Source organism: Epinephelus moara, chromosome 10 (assembly GCF_006386435.1).
Source record: "Epinephelus moara isolate mb chromosome 10, YSFRI_EMoa_1.0, whole genome shotgun sequence".
Lineage (NCBI taxonomy): Eukaryota > Metazoa > Chordata > Actinopteri > Perciformes > Serranidae > Epinephelus > Epinephelus moara.
The window spans coordinates 34465756-34490600 of NC_065515.1; the positions used below are offsets into that span (position 1 = coordinate 34465756).

The 24845-nt window shown below is 40.1% G+C and overlaps 2 protein-coding genes across 7 annotated transcripts in view; both read right to left on the minus strand.

The window, feature by feature from the left end:
* Positions 1–2117, minus strand: part of LOC126397128 (epidermal growth factor receptor substrate 15-like 1) — a 122348-nt gene extending 120231 nt beyond the window's left edge. For 3 of the 5 annotated variants that reach the window (XM_050055668.1, XM_050055665.1, XM_050055664.1), the window contains exons 1-3: positions 2038–2093; positions 1076–1117; positions 857–946 (exon numbers count right to left, since the gene is read on the minus strand). In XM_050055668.1, the coding sequence (XP_049911625.1) occupies positions 857–946; positions 1076–1117; positions 2038–2064 (159 nt within the window). In that variant the 5' untranslated portion in view covers positions 2065–2093. The other 2 variants (XM_050055666.1, XM_050055667.1) reach the window with 2 other exon arrangements.
* Positions 2118–10491: 8374 nt separating this feature from the next.
* rad23ab (RAD23 homolog A, nucleotide excision repair protein b) overlaps positions 10492–24845 on the minus strand; it is a 37715-nt gene continuing 23361 nt past the window's right edge. For both annotated transcript variants that reach the window (XM_050055677.1, XM_050055678.1), the window contains 5 exons: positions 22446–22573; positions 22240–22357; positions 20220–20404; positions 17653–17799; positions 10492–13046 (listed from right to left, as the gene is read on the minus strand). In XM_050055677.1, the coding sequence (XP_049911634.1) occupies positions 12933–13046; positions 17653–17799; positions 20220–20404; positions 22240–22357; positions 22446–22573 (692 nt within the window). In that variant the 3' untranslated portion in view covers positions 10492–12932. The remainder of the gene's footprint in view (positions 13047–17652; positions 17800–20219; positions 20405–22239; positions 22358–22445; positions 22574–24845) is intronic.

Genomic DNA, 24845 nt, shown 5'->3' on the forward strand with positions numbered 1-24845 from the left:
AAAACTGCATTTTGTGTTTACTTGTGTTATCTTTGACTAATGTTTAAATTTGTGTGATGATCTGAAACATTTAAGTGCGGAAAACATGCAAAAAAGCAAGAAATCAGGAAGGGGGCAAACACTTTTTCACACCACTGTATTTGTTACCTAATGCTATTTTGCCCAACCAACCAAGTAATAGCTTTTGGCAAGGGTCATGATACATAGCTTCCAGGCACTATACAATAAAGCATGCTTGCTGTTGATAACACTATAGTGTTATGACATTTAAGTCATAACACTATAACTAGCGTTATTATATTTTCTCCAGTGTTCTAGTCGCACAGTGAAGTATCTATTTCAGACGCCATTACTTTTTGTAAACAGAACCACGTTTGGGATGCCTACTTCCATGTGCTTGGCAGGTTTTGGGAGTATTTAGGGGTTGTGTGTCAGGAGCTCCGGCGTAATGCTTCCTTGAATATGTAGGCACTGCAATAATGGCTTTGAAAAAAGGAAAACTCAGCTTCTCTGTCAGTACATCATGCACTATGGAATGTATTACTTGAATTTACCATCAACACTAATTGGATATCCACTCAAGAAGTAACAAATTTCCCCTTTAATACTCTTATGAGCTCTGCAAAGCTTACCCTTCTCGACAGTTTTGAACAATGTTGACAGAAAGCACAGACTGACATAACCACAGACCAGAGGTTGACCTTCTGTCCACTAACAATCTGTAACTGCAGTAAGACCAATTAAGATTCACACACTGCAACCAATGAAACAAACATACCTCTCCAGTTATATGTAGAGTAACACTGACACCATCAGCTGGTACACAGAAAACACTGTAACTTTCACCACTACCTACCTTTCCCAAAGTAATGTCAGGGAGTCCAGACTTTTTTAAGAACAAGGCAGCTTCTGTTGGTCCCACTCTCCCTGTATTCCCAGGGTCCACCTTGGAGCAAACACACACAGTCTGAGTTCACTGTATGACTTACATTTGCATCTTTCCATTTTATAATTAACTCTCACTCAAACATGTGTACTGCCTTTAATGGTACAAAACTGTAGCTTATCATCTTACCTGTCTGTAAAAGTTCTCATACACAGGGTTCCCACTTGACAACTGTGACAGAGAGAATGTTATTACACCATAAATCAACTTGATGCACTTCTCTTTAAAAGTGAGGTTTACACGTTAGCAGTGTATTCTGATTTTACATGAAACTTAAAATGACCTGTATAATTCACCAAAATAAGCCCTGTGTGAAGGACACTGACTCAAATGTCTCGCTAAGCCAGTAATGTCCTCATTCAAATACACGTTTAACGCTTATTTGGGTTGTGCTGAAAGAGCGCCCAAGCCCTGCTGCTCCCAATCAATAACAAAGATATCACAAACCAACTGCATTGCCATATTATATGACTGTTGCGCAACCGCAACAGGAAGGCAAACGCAACCGTGGGTGATAATCAGCTTCAACATTACCAGTGAACATAAAGACAGGAGAGCCAACTCACAACAGCATCATTAGTGAAGGCTTAGCCCTGGTTAGCTGAGGTTCGCCTCCTGTATAGCCTGCCTTCTAGCCTCACCAGCATGTTTATCTCCATCCTTACTGGTCCGGATCAAGGCTAGGCTAGCTAAGGTTTGTTAGCTAAAGGACTGAGTGTTATCATAGTTTCTGATGCTTTGTTAAATAAGCGTGCTCATGTCGGCCGGTTCCTTACTTTGTATACAGTGTACACGGTGCTTGTTATCTTCAAATATATAATTAGTGAGTTGATTGTAAGTTATGTCGTGGGTACACAGCTACACGGCTTGCTAACACCAGCTGAGGGTAACAAGCCCGCTACCTAACGGTACTGCAATAGGCCTTATCCGAGCAGCTGACTGCCTTATTTCTAGCTGCATTTTAAAACCAGCTCATGTTTTTTAAAAAGTAAAATTATGACATAATGTAATGAATGATACATAAGGTGTCATGCTATTAATTAGGTTAGTCTTAAGATGGAGTGTAGAGTCGTAAATTGCTTTATCTTTACCTGGGTGAGAGATGTGAGAGCTGCCATCTTCCCTGTTGCTGCGGGAACGCACCCACCCTCCCTCTCCAAGGCAACACTCCCCTTAGCGGACAAACTGTGTCTCACATTCCGCGAGACAGAGAGCTGACCAAACCCTATTCAAGCAGGACTAATTTTATGTTGCCTACGTTGTGTGCGAAATTATGAGGATTTTTTCTAACTTTTGATTTATCGTCTAGATAAGCCCTTTAATTCGGCTCAAATATTTTACAAATATTTAATATTGGCATGTTGTGCTGGAACCACTTTGCTGTTTATATCATTCTGCCAAATTGCAAATCCTGAGGTTTGGCGCTGGTATGTGGCTTTTTTTTTTTTTTTAACAAAAGAAGCTGCAACAGTTGACAATATAGGAAAAACTTCATTTTAAGAAGTAACTTAGAAAACGTTGATGTTTGGAGGCATGATTAACACTGGTGCACAGTGTTAGTGTGTCTACTAAGGGTGGGGTAAAAAAACAAGAAAGGATACGCATAGTATCGCGATATTTTGCGTGGCAATGATACGCCAAGTATGGATATTTTATTGTATTAATTAGTAATGTTGCAAATACAAATTAAACTTTTGATAGCCCACTAGAATAATAAATTAATTGCAGTCCAGAATGCACATGTTACTGCAATAAAAATGACTGAAGTGAAATGAACAGACTGAAAACTTAATCTTTTCAGATAAAAGCAGATGTTTTATCTATAATGATAAAGTTTTCCCGTAATTTTCAGTTAAAAAAGAGTAATACATTGCAATATATCACAATGTATATTATTGCAATACTGACCATATTACAAAACATTTTAAATCGTAATGATATTGTATCATGACCCAGTGGCATCATTAGGCCTTTTAGGGTGTCTAAGGCTCCAGCTCTAAATGTTTTATGAATAGCCCCTCATCTAAATATATAGGCTGTAGACCTATAATAATTAACAATAATAATAATAATAATAATAATAATAATAAAGAGCTCTGTACAGCGGCATGCAAAAGTTTGGGCACCCCTGGTCAAAATTTAGTTTACTGTGAATATATAAGTGAGCAGAAGGTAAACTGATCTCCAAAAAGCATGAAGTTAAAGATGAAACATGCTTTTCATTATTTAAGCACAATTAATGTATTATTTTTGTTTTGTACAATTTTACTTTGAAGAAAGGAAAGGAGCACCATGCAAAAGTTTGGGCACCCCAAGACATTTGAGCTCTCAGACAACTTTTACCAGGGTCTCAGACCATAATTAGCTTGTTAGGGCTATGTCTTGTTCACAGTCATCATTAGGAAAGGCTAGGTGATGCAAATTTCAAAGCTTTATAAATATTCTGACTCCTGAAACCTTGTCTTAACAATCAGCAGCCATGGGCTCCTCTAAACAGCTGCCTAGCACTTTGAAAACTAAAATAGCCGATGCCCACAAAGCAGGAGAAGACTGTAAGAAGATAGCAAAGTGTTCTCAGGTAGCTGTTTCCTCAGTTTGCAATGTAATTATGAAATTGCAGTTAACAGGAACTGTCGAGGCCAAGTTGAGGTCTGGACAACCAAGAAAACTGTCTGAGAGAGCTGCTCGATTGTTTAAAAGGCAAATCAAAACCCCTGTTTGACTGCAGAAGACCTGCAGAGAGATTTAGCAGACTCTGGAGTGGTGGTGCACTGTTCCACTGTGCAGCAACACCTGAACAAATACGACCTTCATGGGAGACTCATCAGAAGAAGACCTTTCCTGTGTTCTCAACAGGACTGATCCTAAACACACCTCGAAATCCACAATGGACTACCTCAAGAGGCGCAAGCTGAAGGTTTTGCCATGGCCCTCACAGTCCCCCCGACCTAAACATCATTAAAAGTCTGTGGATAAACCTCAAAAGAGCGGTACATGCAAGACAGCCCAAGAATCTCACAGAACTAGAAGCCTTTTGCAGGAAGAATAAGAGAAAATTATGCTCTGTAGCAAGTTTGGTGTCAATTGAGCAAAAATTGTGGGAGGAGATAGGTTTAAGAAGTTTTACAGTTTTTGAAAAACACAGTGATGAACTTCATAATTTTTAATAGGTTTAAATGTATTGGGGCTACAGTTTGATGAAAGTTGTTAAGTTGTAGCACTTATGGTTGATTTGCTATGAATTTTCAAAGTTTTGAACTTTAGACGCTTGCTTATGGGGTGCCATTTGTAAAGTGTCTCACGCTGAAAATAACATCAACATTTTGCCACATTTAGCTTCAAACAATGTTTAAAAAAGTGTTGTGAATTTTTTAACGTCACCTTTTACCACATTTACAGCAATATTTGTTAACTTAAATCTAAATATTAAATCTAAATCTAAATGTTAAATCTAAATATTAAATCTAAATGCTAAATCTAAATCTAAATATTAAATCTAAATCTAAATGTTAAATCTAAATGCGAAATCTAAATCTAAATGTTAAAAATCTAAATGTTAAAAATCTAAATGTTCTGGGTGAAACGAAATATTTAGCTTATATGCAAATTCACACTGCCGGTCACCGGAAGTACCAAAATAAAAGCTCAAGGTCAGACTGTATTTATAAAATCAAATAACGAATTAAAACCAACTTATCGGGGGACATTAACACTTGAACATACACTAGCGTGATAATAACTACCTAAAATAACAGGAAACATGTTTGGAGAAATTTTATTTGACGTGTACTTTGAGTTGTTAGTGTCCCTTCGGAGGGAATCGCCTTGTTGCTAACAAATACTTCCGGGTAGAAAACCAGCAGACTTTAGCTACATATATATGAGAATATCTCACATTTTTCACGTCACTATATCACCGTTTAGACTAATCTGATGTTTATAAGGTCTATAAACACAATGATTGAACAAACATTACTATCACGTTCTGAAATTAATAACATGGTTATCGTAGATTAGCGGGGCTAACCGTTAGCTCTTAGCCCCGTTAGCGGTGTCTGTAATGACTCATTAACTCTAAAACGGTCCGTGAAAAATACATTTTTTCCAGCGGATGTCTTAGTTACAACATGATTGAGCTAGCAAAGCAGTTTTGTGTTGCGATGTGTGGTATTTATTCTGTTTTGGGAAATCACAACGTCTAGAAAGCATCAGTGGCTGCAGCAGCAGCAAAGCTAACATCAGGACGTCATCTGTTAAAAGCCTCCCGTTGTCGGATACGAGATGAAACTACTCCAGTTAGCTCAATCATGTTGTAACTAAGTCATCTGCTTTTAGATTTAACATTTAGATTTAAATTTAGATTTAACATTTAGATTTAGATTTAGATTTAATATTTAGATTTAGATTTAGCATTTAGATTTAACATTTATATTTAGATTTAACATTTAGATTTAATATTTAGATTTACTATTTAATATATTTCTAAGTTAACAAATATTGCTGTAAATGTGGTAAAAGGTGACATTAAAAAATTCACAACACTTTTTTAAACATTGTTTGAAGCTAAATGTGGCAAAATGTTGATGTTATTTTCAGTGTGAGCCACTTTACAAATGGCACCCCATACTTGCTGTAGCGCCACCATCAGGACTATTGGCTTGAGTTTACAGCTGAGGATATCTGGCATGAGACTGGACCTTTGTGCAAAGTTTGGTGAGTTTTCACTCATGGGAAGTATGATTTCCTCGGAAGAAGAAAGAAGAAAGAAGAAGAATACTTAGGATTACAATAGTGTCCTGGCAGCTTAGCTGCCAGGACCCTAACAAGAATTGAAAGACTCTTAACTGGTTACAAAATGTGTTTAGAATCTGTGATACTTGCCAAAGGGAGCACTACTAAGTACCGACCATGCAGGGTACCCAAACTTTCGCTTCAGGCCCTTTTCCTTTTTTGTTACTTTGAAACTGTAAAAGATTGAAATTTAAAAGTAATCTTGCCTAAAATATTGAGGAAATGTGCTTATAAAGTGTCCATAGTGTCCCTAAAGTGTCCATGGTGCAGTTTATTGTGAGCAGTGTAGTCTGACAGCAGCAGGAAGGACCTGCGACAGCGTTCCTTCACACATTTTGGGTGAATCAGTCTATCGCTGAAGGAGCTCTCCAGAGCTTTTATCTCCTCCTGCAGGGGGTGGGAGTCATTAGTCCTCAGAGACGACAGCTTGGCTGTCATCCTCCTTTCTCCCACCACCTGCACAGAGTCCAGAGAGCATCCCAGGACAGAGCTGGCCTTCTTGATCAGCTTGTCCAGTCTCTTCCTATCTGCAGCCGAGACACTGCTGCCCCAGCAGACCACTCCGTAGAAGATGGCTGATGCCACCACAGTGTCAAAGGTCTTCAGGAGCGCCCCCTGCACTCCAAAAGACCTGAGCCGCCTCAGCAGGTAGAGTCTGCTTTGGCCTTTTCTGTGTAGTGCTGTTATGTGATTAGTCCAGTCCAGTTTATTGTTAAAATGAACACCCAGGTACTTAAAAGATGTCACCATCTCAATGTCCTTTTCCTGGATGTTCACAGGTGTTGGGGGGAGGAGTCTGCGCCTGCGGAAATCCACCACCAGCTCTTTGGATTTCCCCGTGTTGATTAGATTAGATTAGATTAGATTAGATTAGACTGAACTTTATTAATCCCTTGGGAAGACTCCCTCAGGGAAATTAAGATTTCAGCAGCATTAGATAGCAGCACACAGGGTAAAGAGCACACAGGGTATCAAAAAGTAAAAAGTAAAAACAATTTGCAAAATATAAATATAAGATATACAGAGAATAAATAAGTAATTCCTTATTATATTCCTTATTGCAGTGGCTGCTGGCTTCTGGTTACTGCTCGCTACTGGCTACTGGCTACTGCTCCTTCCTGTCCTCTGTCTTCCTGTTACTCCTCCTCCCCCCGAGTGAGGAGCTGTGAAGTCTGATGGCCTGAGTTTTTCAGTCTGTTAGTCCTGCACTTGGAAAGGAGCAGTCTTTGGCTGAACAGGCTCCTCTGGTTGCTAATGACGGTGTGCAGAGGGTGACTGGCATCGTCCATAATGTCCAGCAGTTTGTCCAGTGTTCTCTTCTCTGCCACCATCACCAGAGTCCAGCTTCATGCCAACCACAGAGCCGGCCCGCCTGATCAGTTTGTCCAGCCTGGATGTGTCCTTCTTGGATGTGCTGCCCCCCCAGCACACCATGGTGTAAAAGACGCTGGCTACCACGTACTGGTAAAACATCAGCATGAGTTTACTGCAGATGTTAAACGACCGCAGCCTCCTCAGGAAGTACAGCCTGCTCTGTCCCTTCCTGTACAGGTGGTTGGTGTGGGTTGTCCAGTCCAGTTTGCTGTCCAGCCACAGCCCGAGGTACCTGTAGGAATCCACAGCCTCCACCTCAACTCCCTCGATCAGAACTGGTCTTGGTCTGGACTTCCCAAAGTCAATGACCAGCTCCTTTGTCTTCGAGATGTTGAGCTGTAGATGGTTTGTGTGGCACCAGACAGCAAAGTCCCTCACTAGGCTCCTGTGCTCCTTTTCTCTGTCGTCCCTGATGCATCCGACGATGGCTGTGTCATCGGCAAACTTCTGGATGTGACACAGCTCAGAGTTGTAGCAGAAGTCCGAGGTGTACAGGGTGAAGAGAAGAGGGGCCAGCACCGTGCCCTGGGGTGCTCCGGTGCTGCTGATCACAGTGTCAGATATGGTGTCCCTCAGCCTGACGTACTGCGGCCTGTCGGTGAGGTAGCTGGAGATCCAAGTGACCAGGCAGGGTTCCACTCGCATCCTGTTCAGTTTGTCCTGAAGCACAAGGGGCTGGATGGTGTTAAAGGTGCTCGAGAAGTCCAGAAAGAGAATCCTCACCATGCCGCTTCCCTTATCCAGGTACGAGTGGGCTCAGTGTAGCAGGTAGAGGATGGCATCCTCCACACCAACACCTGCCCGGTATGCAAACTGCAGATAGTCCTGGGCATGTTGCACCTGGGGTCTGAGGAGGCTGAGGAAGAGCCGCTCCAACGTCTTCATCAGGTGTGAAGTGAGTGCCACTGGTCGGAAGTCATTCAGCTCGCTGGGCCGGTTCTTCTTAGGAACTGGAACGATGCAGGATGTCTTCCAGAGGGTGGGCACTCTCCCTGCCCTTTGAAAAAATCTACAATCATATCTGTGCCTAAAAAACCTTGTCCTTCTGAGGATAATGATTACAGACCTGTGGCTTTGACTTCGATCGTAATGAAATGTTTTGAGAAGTACATTGTGTCGATACTCAAATCAGAGGTAAATTCTCAGCTCGATCAAACCAATTTACTTACCGACAAGGGCGAGGTACTGATGATGCTATTAATAGTATCACCCACCTAACGTTAAAGCACCTTGAAAACCCTAAAGCGTACGCCCGTCTTTTATTTATTGATTTCAGTTCAGCATTTAACACCTTGCAGCCTCATCTGTTAATAAGGAAATTGTCTCAGATGACCGTAACCCCTTTGATCATTAAATGGTTTTATTCTTTTTTGACTAATAGAACTCAGAATATCAAAGTAAACAATACCCTCTCTGACACTAAATCTATAGGTATGGGAGCTCCTCAAGGTTGTGTGAGTACCCCTGTTTTATTTACACTTGACATAAATGAATACTGCAGTAGCTTCCCTGGCAATTTAGTTTTTAAGTTCTCCGATGATACTGCCATTCTCAGTCTGCTGTACGAGGGCACAGGTCTCTCATTGTACTTCACTGAGGTTCAGACCTTTGTTCAGTGGTGTGATGCCAACCATCTACAAATTAATGTGAAGAAAACACAGGAGATGGTGTTTGACTCTCGCTCTGTGGGGGATCACACACCTGTCCCCATCCATGACAAAAGCATCTGTCAGATCAGCTCCTACAAATACCTAGGTGTCCTCCTAGATATCAAATTCAGCTGGGAGACCCACATTGACAACCTGTGTTCTTGATTACAGCAAAGACTAATTTTTACGTCGGCTCAGGGTGTTTGGTATCAATCAACAGGCTATGTTTTTGTTTTACTAGCCTGTATTAGAGAGTATTATCAGGTACGGGATGACAGCATGGTATGGTAACCTCTCTGTCCAGCTTAAGACCAAACTCTCTCGTCTGGTACAGACTGCCATGAAGGTCATGGGAAGGAATGGCAACTCTTCCCTACAGGCCACCTTTGAGCAGTCTGTTCTTGTGCAGGCTCAGAGAGTTTTAGCTGACCCATCACACATCCTTTATCCTGAGTATGAACTTTTACCGTCTGGAAGACGATACAGAGTCCCCAAATGCAAACTGAATAGGTTTAAAAACTCCTTTGTGCCTATCTCAATTACTATACTAAATAGTAAATAGCCTGTTAGGGTTGAGCAACAGTGCCATGGTGAAGGGAATGCTGAATGATGATGTATTGTTGTATGTATTGTGTATTTATGTGTTATATGTTTTTATTGTTTGTTGATTTTTTTATGGAAGCAGGCAATGTGCACAGCACTTAAGTCAAAGACAAATTTCTCTTCGGGGACAATAAAGTATATCGTATTGTATCGTAAGACCTTGGGGTGTGGAGTCTTGGGCACAGGTACCACGTAGGATGTCTTCCACAGTTGTGGTACTCTCCCCAGCCTCAGGATCAGGTTGAAGATAGTTTCAACTATGCCGCACAGTTGGTCTGCGCAGGACTTCAGGAGCCTGGAGCTGATGCCATCTGTACTTTTTTCTGCATACCTAGTTTTTAAAGTTTTTAAATATTGAAATCTTTAATTTGACTCTTTACCCTTGACTGCTGTAACACTGGAATTTCTCNGCAGTGTGCCAGGAGTGTAGGTGGGGGGGAAGGTGAAGGTGAGGATGGGGGGGGTTGCAGCAGTGATGTCTGGGCCGGGGGAGGGGCAGACTGATCAAACTGAAGAACAGATTCAGATCATTCACCCACTGCTGGTCACCTCTGGCCTGGGAGTCTGGTTGTTTCCGTCCTGAGATGGTTTTCAGACCTGTCCAGACTCCGCTGACATCGCTCTGCTGCCGCTGTTCCTCCATCTTCTTTTTTTATCCTTCCTTTCCCCGCCTGATGTTTCTCCATAGCTCCTTCTGCACAGCCTTCAGCTCTTCCTTGTTTCCAGAGTTAAAAACTCTCCGCTTCTCCTTCAGGGGAGCTTTTATATTTGGAGTAATCCAGGGTTTGGTGTTGGAGAAGCAGCGTACAGTCCTGGTGGGTACGGTGCTTTCCTGACATAAGTTAATATAATCCATAACGCATGATGTGAGTCTGTCAATGTCCTCGCCATGGGAGTTGCTGAGTACCTCCCACACAGTGGTCTGGAAGCAGTCCCTCAGGGCCTCTTCCCCCAGTCGTGACGTAGTATAATAATATTGTATCTGAGGGCCTCTAGTGATTCCTACCCTTACGGTCTACACCATTGGTTAAAGCTAACCTGATGAGGGTTCATAACTGTGAAATATGCGAGGCTTACATTCATGTTTGCACTTAGATCATTCATAATGAAACATCACCTTGTCTCACCCACTTTGTAAAAGCCATTTATTTTACACAATGCTTTAACAAAAGTTTTTCACAACTATTCAGCAAAACCTCAACTGGTGTATTTAAAGTTGGAAGTATTTTTTTTTTTTATAAACCCAAAAAACAAACAGACAAAATGGGTAAAACAACAGACAAACTGAGACCAGAGTGACACCACACTGGTGGTTTCTTCATTCCTAGCCCACTGCCATGCTATAAATAACTCTGTAACAATCTCATGCAACCAACAACCCGTCACAGCTAAAGAACAGCATTTGTCACACTAAAGTGCCTTTTTTCCCCCCAAAGTTTGTATACCCCATTTCTAATAATAATATACAAAACTTCCAGTCATTTCCAGCTCAAACACAATAAAGAGAAGTAAAAGGCGAGACAGCAAAGAACATGCTGAAAAAATATTTTTCGTTGTTTTGGCTTCTAGCACTTATTCAAATTCCCTTTAGTCCACCTTTGAAACAATAACTGATTAATTATCAATAATTAATTAATTTATGTATCAATAATTAAAACTGTGATGATGATAGCCAATCCTAGGACACTCATCTGTGAAATATCTTAAACACTATTTTGTAAACTATAACCCCATTTGTAAAATTAAAAACGTTCAAGTCTTTGAGAACCATAAGGCATGAAGGAGCAATGGCTCAAACTCTTACAGCTTTGAGATGCATAGAAGATGTGATATGAGACAAATGCAACAGAAAAAGATTGTCTGAAAGTAGGAAGTGGACTATGTTTGATCATTCCCGCAAATGAAATATTAAGAAAGAACACAACTTTTCTTACAATAAAAAAGTCAAATATTTAGCTCACAAAGCATGCTATGTGGCACTTCATAATTAGCCTTCATATTCCTTCTTCTGCAAAATAACTAAACAAACAAACCCTTCACAGTGAAAGAAGATGATGACAGTTCAAGCTGAGCGCTGCATCTGGGTGTGCCCTCTTGTCCCAAAAAATAGAATATCACAGCACACATAGTCTTGACACCAAGTAGTCATAATGTACTGTGACTGCAGAACTAATTCATTGTGTATTTAAAATAGAGTGCAGGGTTTTGTGACAGTTTTCACCAAACGTTGAATGTATTAGTTTTTGGGAAGCCTACTTCTGCCACAAATAAAATAAAATAAAGTTGAGAATAATAAAAATAAATATATATTCTTATGGTGAGTCAAGATACTGAAATAAAAATACTTAAAAAATCAAAGTCATAAATCGGAGATACTGAGTAAAAATTGTTGCTGTATGTCAAATGTTTTATGTTGACTTATTCATGGTAAGTCAAAAAAGATCCAGTAAGTATCATCTGACACTAATTAATTAGTATAATATGTTAATATGTTAATATATTAATTAATTAATTAATACTGACTTAAGTCAAAATGAACATAAAGCAAGTCAACATTTTTAAAGATTTTTAGTCAAAATAATGACACTAAAACAAATTTGAGAGAGTAAGTCAAACAGTCAGTTAAAATTTTGACTTGCAAAGTCAAAATTATGAGACATTCACAAAATATTGACTTCAATGCTAATACATTTGTTTATTATCTTCACATTTTGACTTTCCATCCATAACATTTCATAATTTTCTTTTTCTGACAGGAGTAGGTGGCAAAGTTTCACATACTCCTGCAGTATTTTTTCAGTCACCTTGCAGATGTCATTGTCTTAGATCAAACCACAGAACCACATCTGCATGATTAATGAAAGGTCGAAACACTACCTAACTTTGTGCTATTTTTGAGGCCGAAATATTTTGAGTGTTTGGGATTTGTTTTTGTTTTTTTACCAAGGATAAAAGAAGCAGAATAAATTAAATGATCAGACCTGAACTTTAATATAAAGCAATGCTAGCTCTCAAACAGTAAAGTCAACAGTTTGCATCACATTTTCAGGTAAACCCAACACAGAGGATTTGCAAACATACATTATTTTGTAATGTATATATTCTAAATATTTACACTCCATAGTGTATACACTGTATGTGAACAGCAGTCTAAGACAAACCCATGTTCTAAAGGCAGTCTGAGAGCTGACTGCAGAGGAAACCCTGTAAATCAAAGCCCTATGAAGGTGATGCAGACTGTTGGCATGTTTCCAGGCATGACTTCTCTCAGTGTGATCACTCGGCACAAGCGGCAGCAGTAATGATAGCAGCAGTGAGGCGCAGCTCAGTTTGAGCTGCTATAATGATCATCACAGCTGAATGGAGGGTAGGCAGCACAACTAACTTTGAACAGCATGTTGTCGTCATCATCACCATGACACCCCATCATCAGACCACAGTCACATGACGTGAAAAGACATGTCCTCTTTCTCTCCTGTCCTCATTCCTCCCTGGTGGACCTTGTATGGGGCTGTCGTCTACTCTGCGGCCCTCTGTTGAATGGTGGTGATGTGTCAGGTGATGTTTGGTTACTCATCATCCCATGTTTGCTGTAGCAGGAAGTTAGCAGCTAGATTCTCATTCTTCTCGCAGGCGAAGTAAGCCTGGATGACTAAGCCTTCAGGAAAGCCCAGGGCTTTTAACTGAAACACATCGTACAAATTAGTGTTACACAAACACACACACACATCACCCCAGCTGTGTCTGAGACAGTTACTGTCAAGATTCAAGAATTCATTGCCAACTCAGCCTTTACAGTCGATGTGGAATTTGTTTCTATGTCCACTGCAAAACATATAATCAGAGCACACACGCTTACATATACATGTACACATCACGACAGGATACACAACCCTGATTCCAAAAAAGCTGGGATGTTGTGTAAAACATAAATATAAACAGAATACAATAATTTGAAAATCCTTTTTGACCTACATTCAATTGAATACAGTACAAAGACAAGATATTTAATGTTCAAACTGATAAACTTTGTTTTGCAACAAAGCAATCAAGTTTTCTCTGACCATCATTTAATTTTTAATTTTATTTAATTTTTAATTTAATTTTATATACTTTATTAATCCCCAAGGGGAAATTTAATTTTTTCACTCTGTTGTCAATTACACACAGATCTGAACACACACATGCACAAACAGGACCTATACATGCACTAAGTGGAGAGATGTCAGAGTGGGGCTGCACTAAGTGGAGAGATGTCAGAGTGGGGCTGCCCATGACAGGCGCTCCGAGCGGTGGGGGGGTTTGGTGACAGGCCTTGAACAGGGGACCGTCCAATTCCCAACCCAAGTCCCTATGGACTGAGCTACTGCCGCTGTCAGAGGAACTAAGCAAGGTGGCAAAACAACAGATGGGCCTACTGGATTTAATTGATGAAGTGCGACAAGTGAAGGCTGTGATTATGGAAAAAGACAAGAAAATTGAAGAGCTTGAAAGAGCAGTGGAAGATCTGGAACAGAATAAATGACCCAATGATAACTGGACTGGAGACGCCCCATCGCACCTATGCACGGATCACAGCAGGTGACAAGGAGGGTGAGAATGCACCAAGAGGTGAACCGCACTCACTTGAGCAGCAAGTCATCAACTTCTTCAGTAACAAAGACATTCCTCTGGACAGTAAAAATATAGCTGCTTGCCACACCATACCCCAGAAACAAAACAACAGGCCAAACATCATCATTTGATTTGTGTATAGAACACATAAAATTGAAGTGCTTAAGCTTGCAAAAAAGCTTAAGGGCACAGGTGTATATGTTAATGAGCATCTCACAAAGAGAAATGCTGAAATTGCATGACAAGCAAGAATCCTGAAGAAGGAGAAACGAATTCAGGACACCTAGACAAGGAACTGCAAAGTAATGATAAGACTGAAAGGTACATCAGGGCCCTATTTTAGAAAGTTACTATGGCAGCATACTCTGTGAAGCAAATCTGCTGGCTCACAGGTTTGTTTCATCTGAGCCTGAGGCTGATCACCTGCTGAGCATGTAGCAGGAAGGAGAAACATTGCGTGTCCTTTAGTGAATGAAGTCATGGACATTGAGGCACAATTTATGAAGGGGCTGTTGCGGAAGGAGATGGTGATTAGACCTTGTTTGGATGTCTTCCTGGAGGAGTGTCTATGTGAAAGATACAATTTCACCTCACATTCTATCTTTTATCCTAATCTGTTCCACCCACATATATCAAATATTACACAAACTGGATTTGCATGATCATTGGAGCAAATCTTATGCATTGCCCTTTGATTCTTAGGCAGCAGCAGTTTTCTTTATAACATCGGAGATACTGAACACATTGGCGAGGCAACTGTTTGTCGGGCCAGTAGAAAAGTGACTCTGGCTCTGAAAAGACTTATACCTGTTTTTGTGGATTTCCGTGGGCATAAATCAGAAAGGACCATCAAAGAGGAATTCCACAGAACTGCAGGGTTGTCATTGTTATAAGAAATTAATCTACTTGATACATTGTGCAATGATTTATGAACACTTTTTATATATTCAAAGAATTGACTAATTGGCTGCATTTATGTGACTCACATCCCCATCATAGCTCCATCTGAGCATAAAGGAGATTATGTGAATAGGAAGTAATTTCACAGCAGTTCATCAGTGCAATTAACCTCAACCTAATATTGCAAGAATGACATAAGTAGAAGCAAAATTTTCACCAGTCTGTACAATAGGCCTGTCTTTGTGTTTTATTTTGAGTTGCTGCCAAGTGCATTTGGGCCCCATCAGATTACAGCTGAATGACGATATAACATATTATACTAAATATATGAACACTGTTAAATATAAAAATGTTTCTATATTTTCTATAATTAGACGCGCATTAACGCATCACATTACATAACATCACTTCACATTACCTATTAACACGCACTGCGATCTTTTGCCCTGTTTGTAATGTCTGCTCCTAAATGCAAAATTATTGGTAATATGACAACTGTTATTGACAATTTGATGGAATGTGTAACTATTGAAATTGAGGCTGAAAGATCCAAAAACATATTAATTAGTTGCATTTATAGAACACTGTATTGATCAATTTAATAAGATTTCTGAGTAATATGAAAAACATATTAAGGTGATTCTGGTTTGTGGCAATCTGGAAATCCATCGGTAAAAAAAAAAAAAAAAAAAGATTTTTTTTTCTTCCTACATTACAATGTAATTGCAGAATCTGTCTTGAGAGATTAGGTTTGTGGTGACTTCATCAATGATTTGCTAAAATCTAATAATCATTTAGTTTGAGTTTTTATCCATTAATTGTAAGGCCTAGCAGAATAACTAAAGACTAGCTGATGGCTAGTGGTGGTGCTAGTTCTTGAGTCTCGTGCGAGTTGCCATGTAAACACAGCAAGCCTGCAGGGCGGGCTAACTGACCACGGTGAGAAATTATGCTATAAAAGTGGAGTAAATTACGTCTTTTCAAGTCCATTTTGCATGCCGTGGCTTCGGGGCACTTGGATTACGACGGATGAGCCGTTCTGACGTTTTTGAAATGCATTAGCAGAGTTTTATTAAATTTTCAAAATGTGGGTTCCATGCACTTCAAGTGTAGCTATTATTCCGGCTAGCTGTTATCCTCCAATACCCCAAATGAGTTTTGTGGATTAAAAAACTACACTGGACTTCTTGCTGGCATTAGGGTCAGTAAGTACTGTCTGGTATTTTCATTCTAAAGTGGCCATTTCCTTTAAAGCAGATCTTCAAATCTCAGATTTGAAATTATGTTGCTCTCAGTTGAGTTTTAAAAAAGCCTTAAAATGTAAAATGATTACGGATTATAATGTAAAATTATCAAAATGTAAAAGAACTCAGGATTATAATTAAGAGTATAATGTATTTAATTATTAATTTATATATCTCATTTCTTTAGTATTGTTGATACTCTGGGTTATCCTTTGGTTGATATGGGATAGGCAAAAATAATCCTTGGGCTTCAGCCTATTCTCTTTTTGTTTATTGAGTGTGAGAACATTTGTGTGGAATATTAGAGAATACAGAATATTTTTTCTCTAGATGTATGTAACTGAAATAAAAAGTATTCATTCATTCATGCATGCAGAGATTTCTCTGGATTCTCTGAATCTTTTGATGATATTATGGACTGTAAATGTGAAACTTCACAAAGTGACCATCCCTCCTTTTTTTTAAAAAAAAAAAGATATGTTTTTGGCCATTTTGCCTTTAATGGACAGGACAGATAAGCGTGAAAGGGGGAGAAAGAGAGGGGGGATGACATGCAGCAAAGGGCCACAGGCTGGATTCGAAGCCGGGCCGCTGCGGCAACAGCTTTGTATATGGGGCGCCTGCTCTACCACTAAGCCACCAGCGCCCCGTGACCATCCCTCCTTGTGAACAACCTAGCCTTTCGCAGATGGCTCTGTCATACCCAATCAGGATACTATCATCTGACACTAATTAATCTGTTCATTTTAAGAATATTTTAAACAGGTGTTTTTTGAGCATTCCACAATTTTCCTAGTCTTTTGTTGCCCCTGTCCCAACTTTTCTGAAACATGTTGCAGCCACCAAATTCAGAATGAGTGTATATTTACAGGAAACAATAAAGTTTAGCAGTTTGAACATTAAATATCTTGTCATTATACTGTATTCAGTTAAATAAAGGATGAAAAGAAAAAATCGTAAATCATTGAATTCAGTTTTTATACAGCGTCCCAACTTTTTTGGGGAATTGGGGCTGTAAGAATACACCAGATTTTAAGATGGTCAGTTCACTCATTACACAACGAGGTGTCACATTGCTCGATGACTATGCACCGTACACTATCATCAAAATAGGAGAAATACAGATACATCAATACTCACCTTCTCTGTCCGAAACTGTCTTAGTGATGTTGTAGCTTCTAGCCCTTTAAATCTATAGTGTTTGTGTTTTGCATTATTATCAGATCATTTCATTGTAGATAAATAAGAAAACATGAGTCATGATTTTGAATGGCCAAGAGCAAAATTATTCATGATTTGTTTTGCAGTGAATGTCTCCTCACTGTGTGGCAGCTTGTGGGTTCAGTGCACACTTAAACAAGTGTGCACAGAATGTTTTGTTGAATCCAACATGTTGAAAAGAAAGGTAAATATTATTTCATAGGTTTGTGTTCTTTGGTAAACCATAAATACGTCATCACAGCACAAGCTGTGCAATTTCCAGACAAACAATGCAGTTTAATTGGACTTAATAAAGACAATGGTTACTGACCCTCTCAATGGCCTCCTTCTCCTGTGGGGTGACCTGGATGTAGTTGGTGTGGGGTGACCCCTGGGCCTCGGCCCCCTCACCTCCTGTGTCGTCACCTCGTGGCTCATTCAGCATCTGCACAAAACGCTCCTGGTGCTGGGTGATTTGCTGCAAGTAATACATAAAAATGACATAAAAGCAAAACTGACACAGATCAGCGGATTACAATTACACCCAATCAAATAGTCTACATTAGACATGGAAAAATGGCATCCATGATTTTGTCAGATGTATTTGCCAACACTTTTGTAACATATTTCCATCGCTGACAATTGCAAAATAAAATTTAAAGAAATGTATACTTAGTTATGTATTTGTATTTAATCGATATATCATGAAGAATATAGCTTTCTTATCCAGTGGCGATGCTTTCATAACAATATTTCTAACTGGATTCAAATTTCCGCCACTTTTGTAGATACAGATTAAATTCAAATAGCTCCTGAAGTAGCAACTAAAATTACCGCCTAGCAGTTGTATGCCTCTTCCAACCAGTCAAGATGCAGTTTTAATTTACATCTGTGTCACTGAAAACATGAATGCTTCACACATTCCCCCCCCCCCCTGCAGCACAGAAGATCTATACAATCAGCACAGTTTCAAGATTAGAGTCATCAATTTAGTATCTGACCAAATGTCTCCCCTCCTGTTCCTGAGATATGAGGATGAGTAATGGCCAGAAAAGTGTTTTTTGCAGAACATTATGATGTCACAGTGAAGCTGAACTTTGATCCTTTGATTATAAAAAAATTATCACTTCATCATTTTATCCTATAGGACATTTGTGTGATATTTTTCCATAATTATTGTAGTAACCAAAGATCCTGTAAATGTCAATAAATTATCGAGTATTCTATCAATTAATCCATCAACTAAGAAATACTTTTGCTTTATTAAAGAGCAACGTCAATATACAAAAGAGACAACAAGACAGGTCTCTTAACGAACAACTAATTGGTTTCCTTTTTACAACAGTCTACATTTTTATTGCTTAAATTGCTTATAACAATTAGGCTGTAATTGCTACTACTGTATGACTGTACTGCAGCAGCCTCCCACTCAAGCTAATGTTATCTATCCATCTGTAGTAACTTACACCAGCATTATTCAGCGGTTTACCACACTGACAGTGAATATTTATGTATCCCGTGTGGCTTGACATCTCAGTGTGAAAGCCTTGATTAACCTGTTACACATCAGCTTTTTGGCATTTTTCTATTTCTCTCCTGATATGACACGTGCGCATTTCATCACCCAAAAGAGCTCAGCCTTGGCAATGATGCGATGTCAGTCAGGTCTATGTGTATCACACTTATCTTCACAATCTATGGTATCACCTAATGACACTGACGTTTCAACAGTCAAGCAGCGCAGCACTAGATCTTAAATTAGTAATACAAGACCGTATTTTGAGCAACATTGGATGTTTGTGTTTTTTGGGTTTTTTTATGAACTAATTTTAAAAAGCCAAAACAATGTATAACTTTTCCAGGAATTTCTTAACCTGACCCCTTTTACACTGCCTCTTCAAGACGGGAATTTCCAGTTATCCCACCTCACCATTTTGTATAAAGGTACAGTTGCAGAATGAGGGGACAAAGTTGTCTCGTCTTTAAGCCTGCATCAGAGGGAGTAACAACGGCAAAATGATGCCTGTATAAATGGGACAGTGGGCAGGATGGGATCATGTGCAGCACGGGTGTGATGTGCAACCCACTATGGGAGATTTAAAAAAAAGTAGCCAGTCCCAGTTAGCAGCTAACTCAAGGAAAAAGAACAGCAGCTGAATATGTTCACAAATTGGAAAAACAATGAGATTCAGGCGATCCTTACCCTCCGAGGAGAGGACGAGATCAGCGCCATATAACAGACGGTAAATGATTGTTATTGCCATGTTAATGCCATTGTTACTGTTTTTAAAGCACTGCCAGCACATATTTTACATGTCACACTGGAGGCCAATGCTGTTGTGTTACATGTCAGACCTATCATGCCTCTTTTGCTTCAGTGATGCCGGCTTGCTGTCTGAAAGAAAATGTACATTTCAGTTCGTTCAACACATTTACCATCGCAGTTTCAAAATCAGTAGCTATGTTGGTTGTTGACGAAATGCATTCACTCCGCTCCTTGTCCCTCCTATTCTGATGACGTGATTTCAAATAACCCGCCCCAAAGTAATAAACGGTTGTGATTGGCCCAGTAAGCTTAAACCGATGCCAGAATGCGCCTTTATGATTGCATGGCCAGACTGATCTGTGAAGCGAAACAGAATATGAGCTTGCAAGATTAGGATGGTTTCACCAGGCTAGCATTATGTACCGTCGTAAACAAAAGTGCCCCTTAAACAGTTTCTTGTTGAGACAGTCTTTAAAAACTCCCAGACCTACATAAAAAAACACTTTTACCTGGGCTCAGAGACTTCATTCTCTTACTGCTCTGTTAACAGGTTTTGAAATATCTTACTAACTGAAAAACTTTAACCACTGGCAGAAAGCCACTGTAGGGCGGTGAGTGTGCTGGTGTAGTACCTGCAGCAGCTGTGGGTTGTCTCTGCCTAGCTGCTGCAGAAGGGCTGGTAGGAGGGCCGGGTTCTGCTGGATGATCTGTCTCATCTGCTGGAACTGAGGCTGGTTCCTCAGGAACTCCAGAGGGTTCCCTGTGGAGACAGAGCCTCCACCAGCAGAGGGAGGCTGGCTGCCAGACACAGGCCCTGCTGTAGAGGGGACGGGTTGGTTACCACTGTTTTGGTTTAGTGTGATAGACCTTGATAACAAAATTAACAAACAAACAAAATTAAAATATACACACTGAAAACCAGAAATGTCTGTGTTGTTAGTGTTGGTGTTTTTTTCCTTGTTCCTCCTCTTCAAAAATCCATAACCCATTTGGTTAACTGGGATAAGATTAGTGGTACCATAATGTTGGTAACAAAAACAACAGCACCTCGTGCAACAATCTACTCCTTACTGACATGTTATCTTTCTAACATTAGTGACAGTAAGTTTACTATTGTTTATTAACTACTAGGTTATATCTGCTCAGCGGTGATTAAAAATTCCACTTTCTGTGTGGCGTTCTTACCCATAGGTTGTTACGAAAAAAAGGTAAAGTGTAATTTTTTAACCAACTAGGTCCAGGTACTAGGACTCACACAAACTGAGCTCAGGAACTAAAGCCCCATTTCCACTGAAAACCTTTGGTATAGTAACTTTAGTACCGTATGAAAACCATATGGACATGTACCTAAACCCTGGAACTGTTCAGCCTTTCCACCAGTGACAGTACTCTAAGGGCATTCATGCTCAACGTCTTCTGTTCGTTCTCTGCATTCATTTCTTCCATATTCTTGCATGTTTCCTGAACGCTTGTGGACACAGATGAAACAGAGCAACACCCTCGAAGATCAAAGAGGCAGAGTAGCATAGTTCAAGCATGATATGACCGTAGGAGACAACAAAGACATTTAAATAATGACGAAACATGATAAATCTGTGATATAATGAAAAGGATTCTTCGTCTACATATCTGGATGCATATAATGGCCTTACAAACCACCATCATCTACAGTACTGCCTCCGTTTAAAGGTACAATATTACTCCTTGTTTGCTATTGTGTGAAACTTTTGACTTTGCCCTCTTGTGCCATCAGTTGGTTGTATCTATGCCATTATAAAGGACACATGAAAATAGAGGGCAATGATGTTTACAACATTTAAAACAGACCTATCAATTTTCATATGTAAAGGGAGTATAATTGAGCCTTCAAATGTGGGGGGGGGGTTGTTGTTACTCAGTGCTCTGTCCAGTTCTCGATGTATGTCCTCTTCAAGGGTGATATAGAGAAACATCTGCACCTCATTTATTCTTTACAGAATAGGGTTGCACACCAATCTTTTCAGAAAAACTCCAACAGGCTGGAGTGAGAGGTTCTCTTAACGGGCTATTTAAAATTAGCAGGTTTGTGCACTGAGTCCTTGTAAGGCAAGAGCAGGGGTTTAGTGGTGTTGGAGCACACAGAACATCGTTCCACCACATTTTTTTTCTCAAAGTGAGAAAACAAAGTATTTACACTTCTGGTCAAAATTAATATATATGTTTAAAACGCTTGAAGATCAAATCATCACTGAAGTGACTGACTTTAATGTTCAGCACTTGGTGTTGCATTTTATGCATGAATTGTGCTATATAAATAAAGTTACTGTTATTATTATTATTATCATCATTACTATTATTATTATTATCATCAGGCTGTCGATATCTGAAATCTATGAGTGCCGGTGTTCCATTTGTTTACAAATGAAGTCTGCCCTTTGTTCTTAAACTGATACTAGAGGCAGTGAGTGCTGTTTAGCTGCATTCGGCACTGCAAACTCCATCCCAGTAGTTCCTGGGCTATGTGCATCTTCTACACCCAGAGCAGAGATAGGGGACTCCACTCAACCCACTGGCCAACAGATCTGAGGTCAGCAGGAGTGAGCCCTGCAGTTGGACTCTGTTGCCACTATGAATAAACGAGCATAGATAGTGGTGATAAAGGTGTGCTCTTACTGGTTGCAGCTGCTGGGGGCTGCCGTGGTTCTTGTGTAGCAGCGGTGGGGGGGTTGGATGGAGCACTCTGTCTAACTGGCTCCTGAGGTGGCAGATCACTGGCCTCTGCTGGAATACCCTGTAGTTCAGAAACATTTACTTCACACTCTAGATTGCAGTGGCAGGCAGGGCTGTGAATAAACCACACAGACAGATTAAATGCTCACCATGAGTAGATATTCCACTGCTCGGTCTGGGTTGTTGTAACTGGCTCTGAGTGCAGCGACTACCTGTTCCCGCTCGTAACCCATGGACATGATCTCTGACACCAGGTTCTCATAGGCTGGACCTGTCACTGTGGAAACAACAGGAGAGGTAGGACAGAGACAAAGCAGGTCAATGGAAGCTGAATGAAATTGAAATGAAGTTATGAAAGAATGGAATAGTCATTACATGTCTTTCGGGGTCCCCACATATCCTTAAGAAGTCTTTAAAGGCACTGAATTCATTAATCTAAAAATAAAGCCTAAAGCGACACTTACCTTTCTGGAAATTTTACACTTTTCTTTGTTTAGGTTAAAATGCTATTAATAAGTACCCTGGAAATCATGAGTTCTCACGAGAGCCCAATTTGAATTTGCTTAGCAAGTCACTCTGACAATCAGTAATGATGCTCATTACCTATGCCCATGAAACCGAGCTGCACCAATCACATCGGTGTATCTGATATAGGCGGGCCAGAACCGAGCTAAACAGATGACGACAGTGCTGTGACGACGAAGTCCGGAATCAGTCAGTAAACATTGCAAGATGGCTACGGATGAACACCAGTTGTTTGAAACGGCTTTGGCCGCTACAATGAACGAGTTAGACTTGGCTTTTTCTCTAAAAGAGGAACAGAAGACGGCGCTCGAGTCTTTCCTTTGCAAGAAGGACGTTTTTGCTGTTTTGCCGACCGGATACGGCAAGAGTCTAATCTACCAGTTAGCTCCGCTGGTAGCTAAGCGTATACGTCACCCCGTGTATTGTTCTGACTGGTCGTAGTGTTATCCAATTGCATGCAGTGATATTTACAAATGCATGCTTGGTGCCGCCCCTCAAGTTGGGCCATTTGCATTACTCATAGCCAGACCCTAAATCTTTCTAGATTTGGGTCTGGATTTCCAGGCTAATTAATAAGCTGATGGCACAATAAAATGTAAGTGAATTCCACCAGAGATAAAAACTCATAATTATACCATTCGCATATGGTTCTAAGAAAACTCCGACCAATCATTGCATTCGGACCAAATGCAATGATTGGCCGAGCGTTCGTCTGTCTTCCCCACGTGGAGGCCTCCCACTGACGTAACCGCTTGCGTAACATTGAAACACTGATATTTTTCTTTCCTGCCAGGATGCTCAGAGCTGGAACTGGCTAAAGGCATTGTGTACAGGACTTGATGTATTTAATGCAAAAAGATTTTCCAACTTGGCATAATGTAAATCAAGGCAGTGGAATCCCACATACAGAGTAAGGAACACAAAATCACCAAGAAAACCCATCAACAAATGCAAGCTATTTCCCAGTTTTGTTCTACCCTCATTTATGACAACACGAAAAGTCATTTATGTTACAACATTGACAAACTGTCCCTAACCCTATGTAACTGAGATCTGCTCATGTTTTTTTTTTCTTCAACTCTGATTAATGGAATACTCATCTTAAATTTTATTCCAAGTGGCATTGAAAAATTGTCTTTAAAAGTTTTGAATCTAACTTGCCTTTAGCAGTAGGAACCCTGTCCTAATTAAACATGTCACATATTATTATATTCAGAACTTGTTTGCCTATCTCAAACTGCCATCAATTGGTAAACAAGTGTTATTAGACATGTTTTCAAAACAATAATATCTGTATATGAATGCGTATGAATATTTACATATTTTATGATCCAGGGATATAAGAACCATGTTGATGGAACATTCTGAGGAGTAGCACTATTAGAAAATGGCACCCCAGTAGGTCACTGAGTAGAGTCCTTACAACAGCGACCCAGACTCGTGTCCAGCCCTTTGAATGCCCTCCCTCTCCCCCGTCTCTCTCAGTCACTATCATAATAAGAAATGCCTAAAAATTGTCTTTAAATTAACCTTTGCGAACCAGTCAAATTGCAGTTACATTACAGTTTACAGCCATGTCTGTGAAAACATGAGTGCTTCACACACAATTCCCCCACAGATGCACAGAAAATCTATACAATCAGCACAGTTTTAAGATGGATGTCCAAGATTAGTGTCACAAATTCAGTGTCTGATTAAATGTCTCCTCTTCTGTGCCTGAGAAATTATGTCGAGCAATGGACAGAAGAGTGTTTTTGCTGAACATTATGATGTTACAGTGACCTTTTGGATATATAATGTCATCACTTCATTATTTTATCCTATTGGACGTTTCTGTGAAGCTTTGTAATAATTAGCATATGAACTCGGCTTCTTCTCCGGAGCCTTTGTGCTCCACTGTCTCTCAGATTAACTCATATCGCAGCGGTGCCTGGACAGCGTGACGTGTGTGGTTGTGCTGCTGCCGTGGTCCTGCCAGATGCCTCCTGCTGCTGCTGCCGTCATTAGTCATACTTCTACTGTTA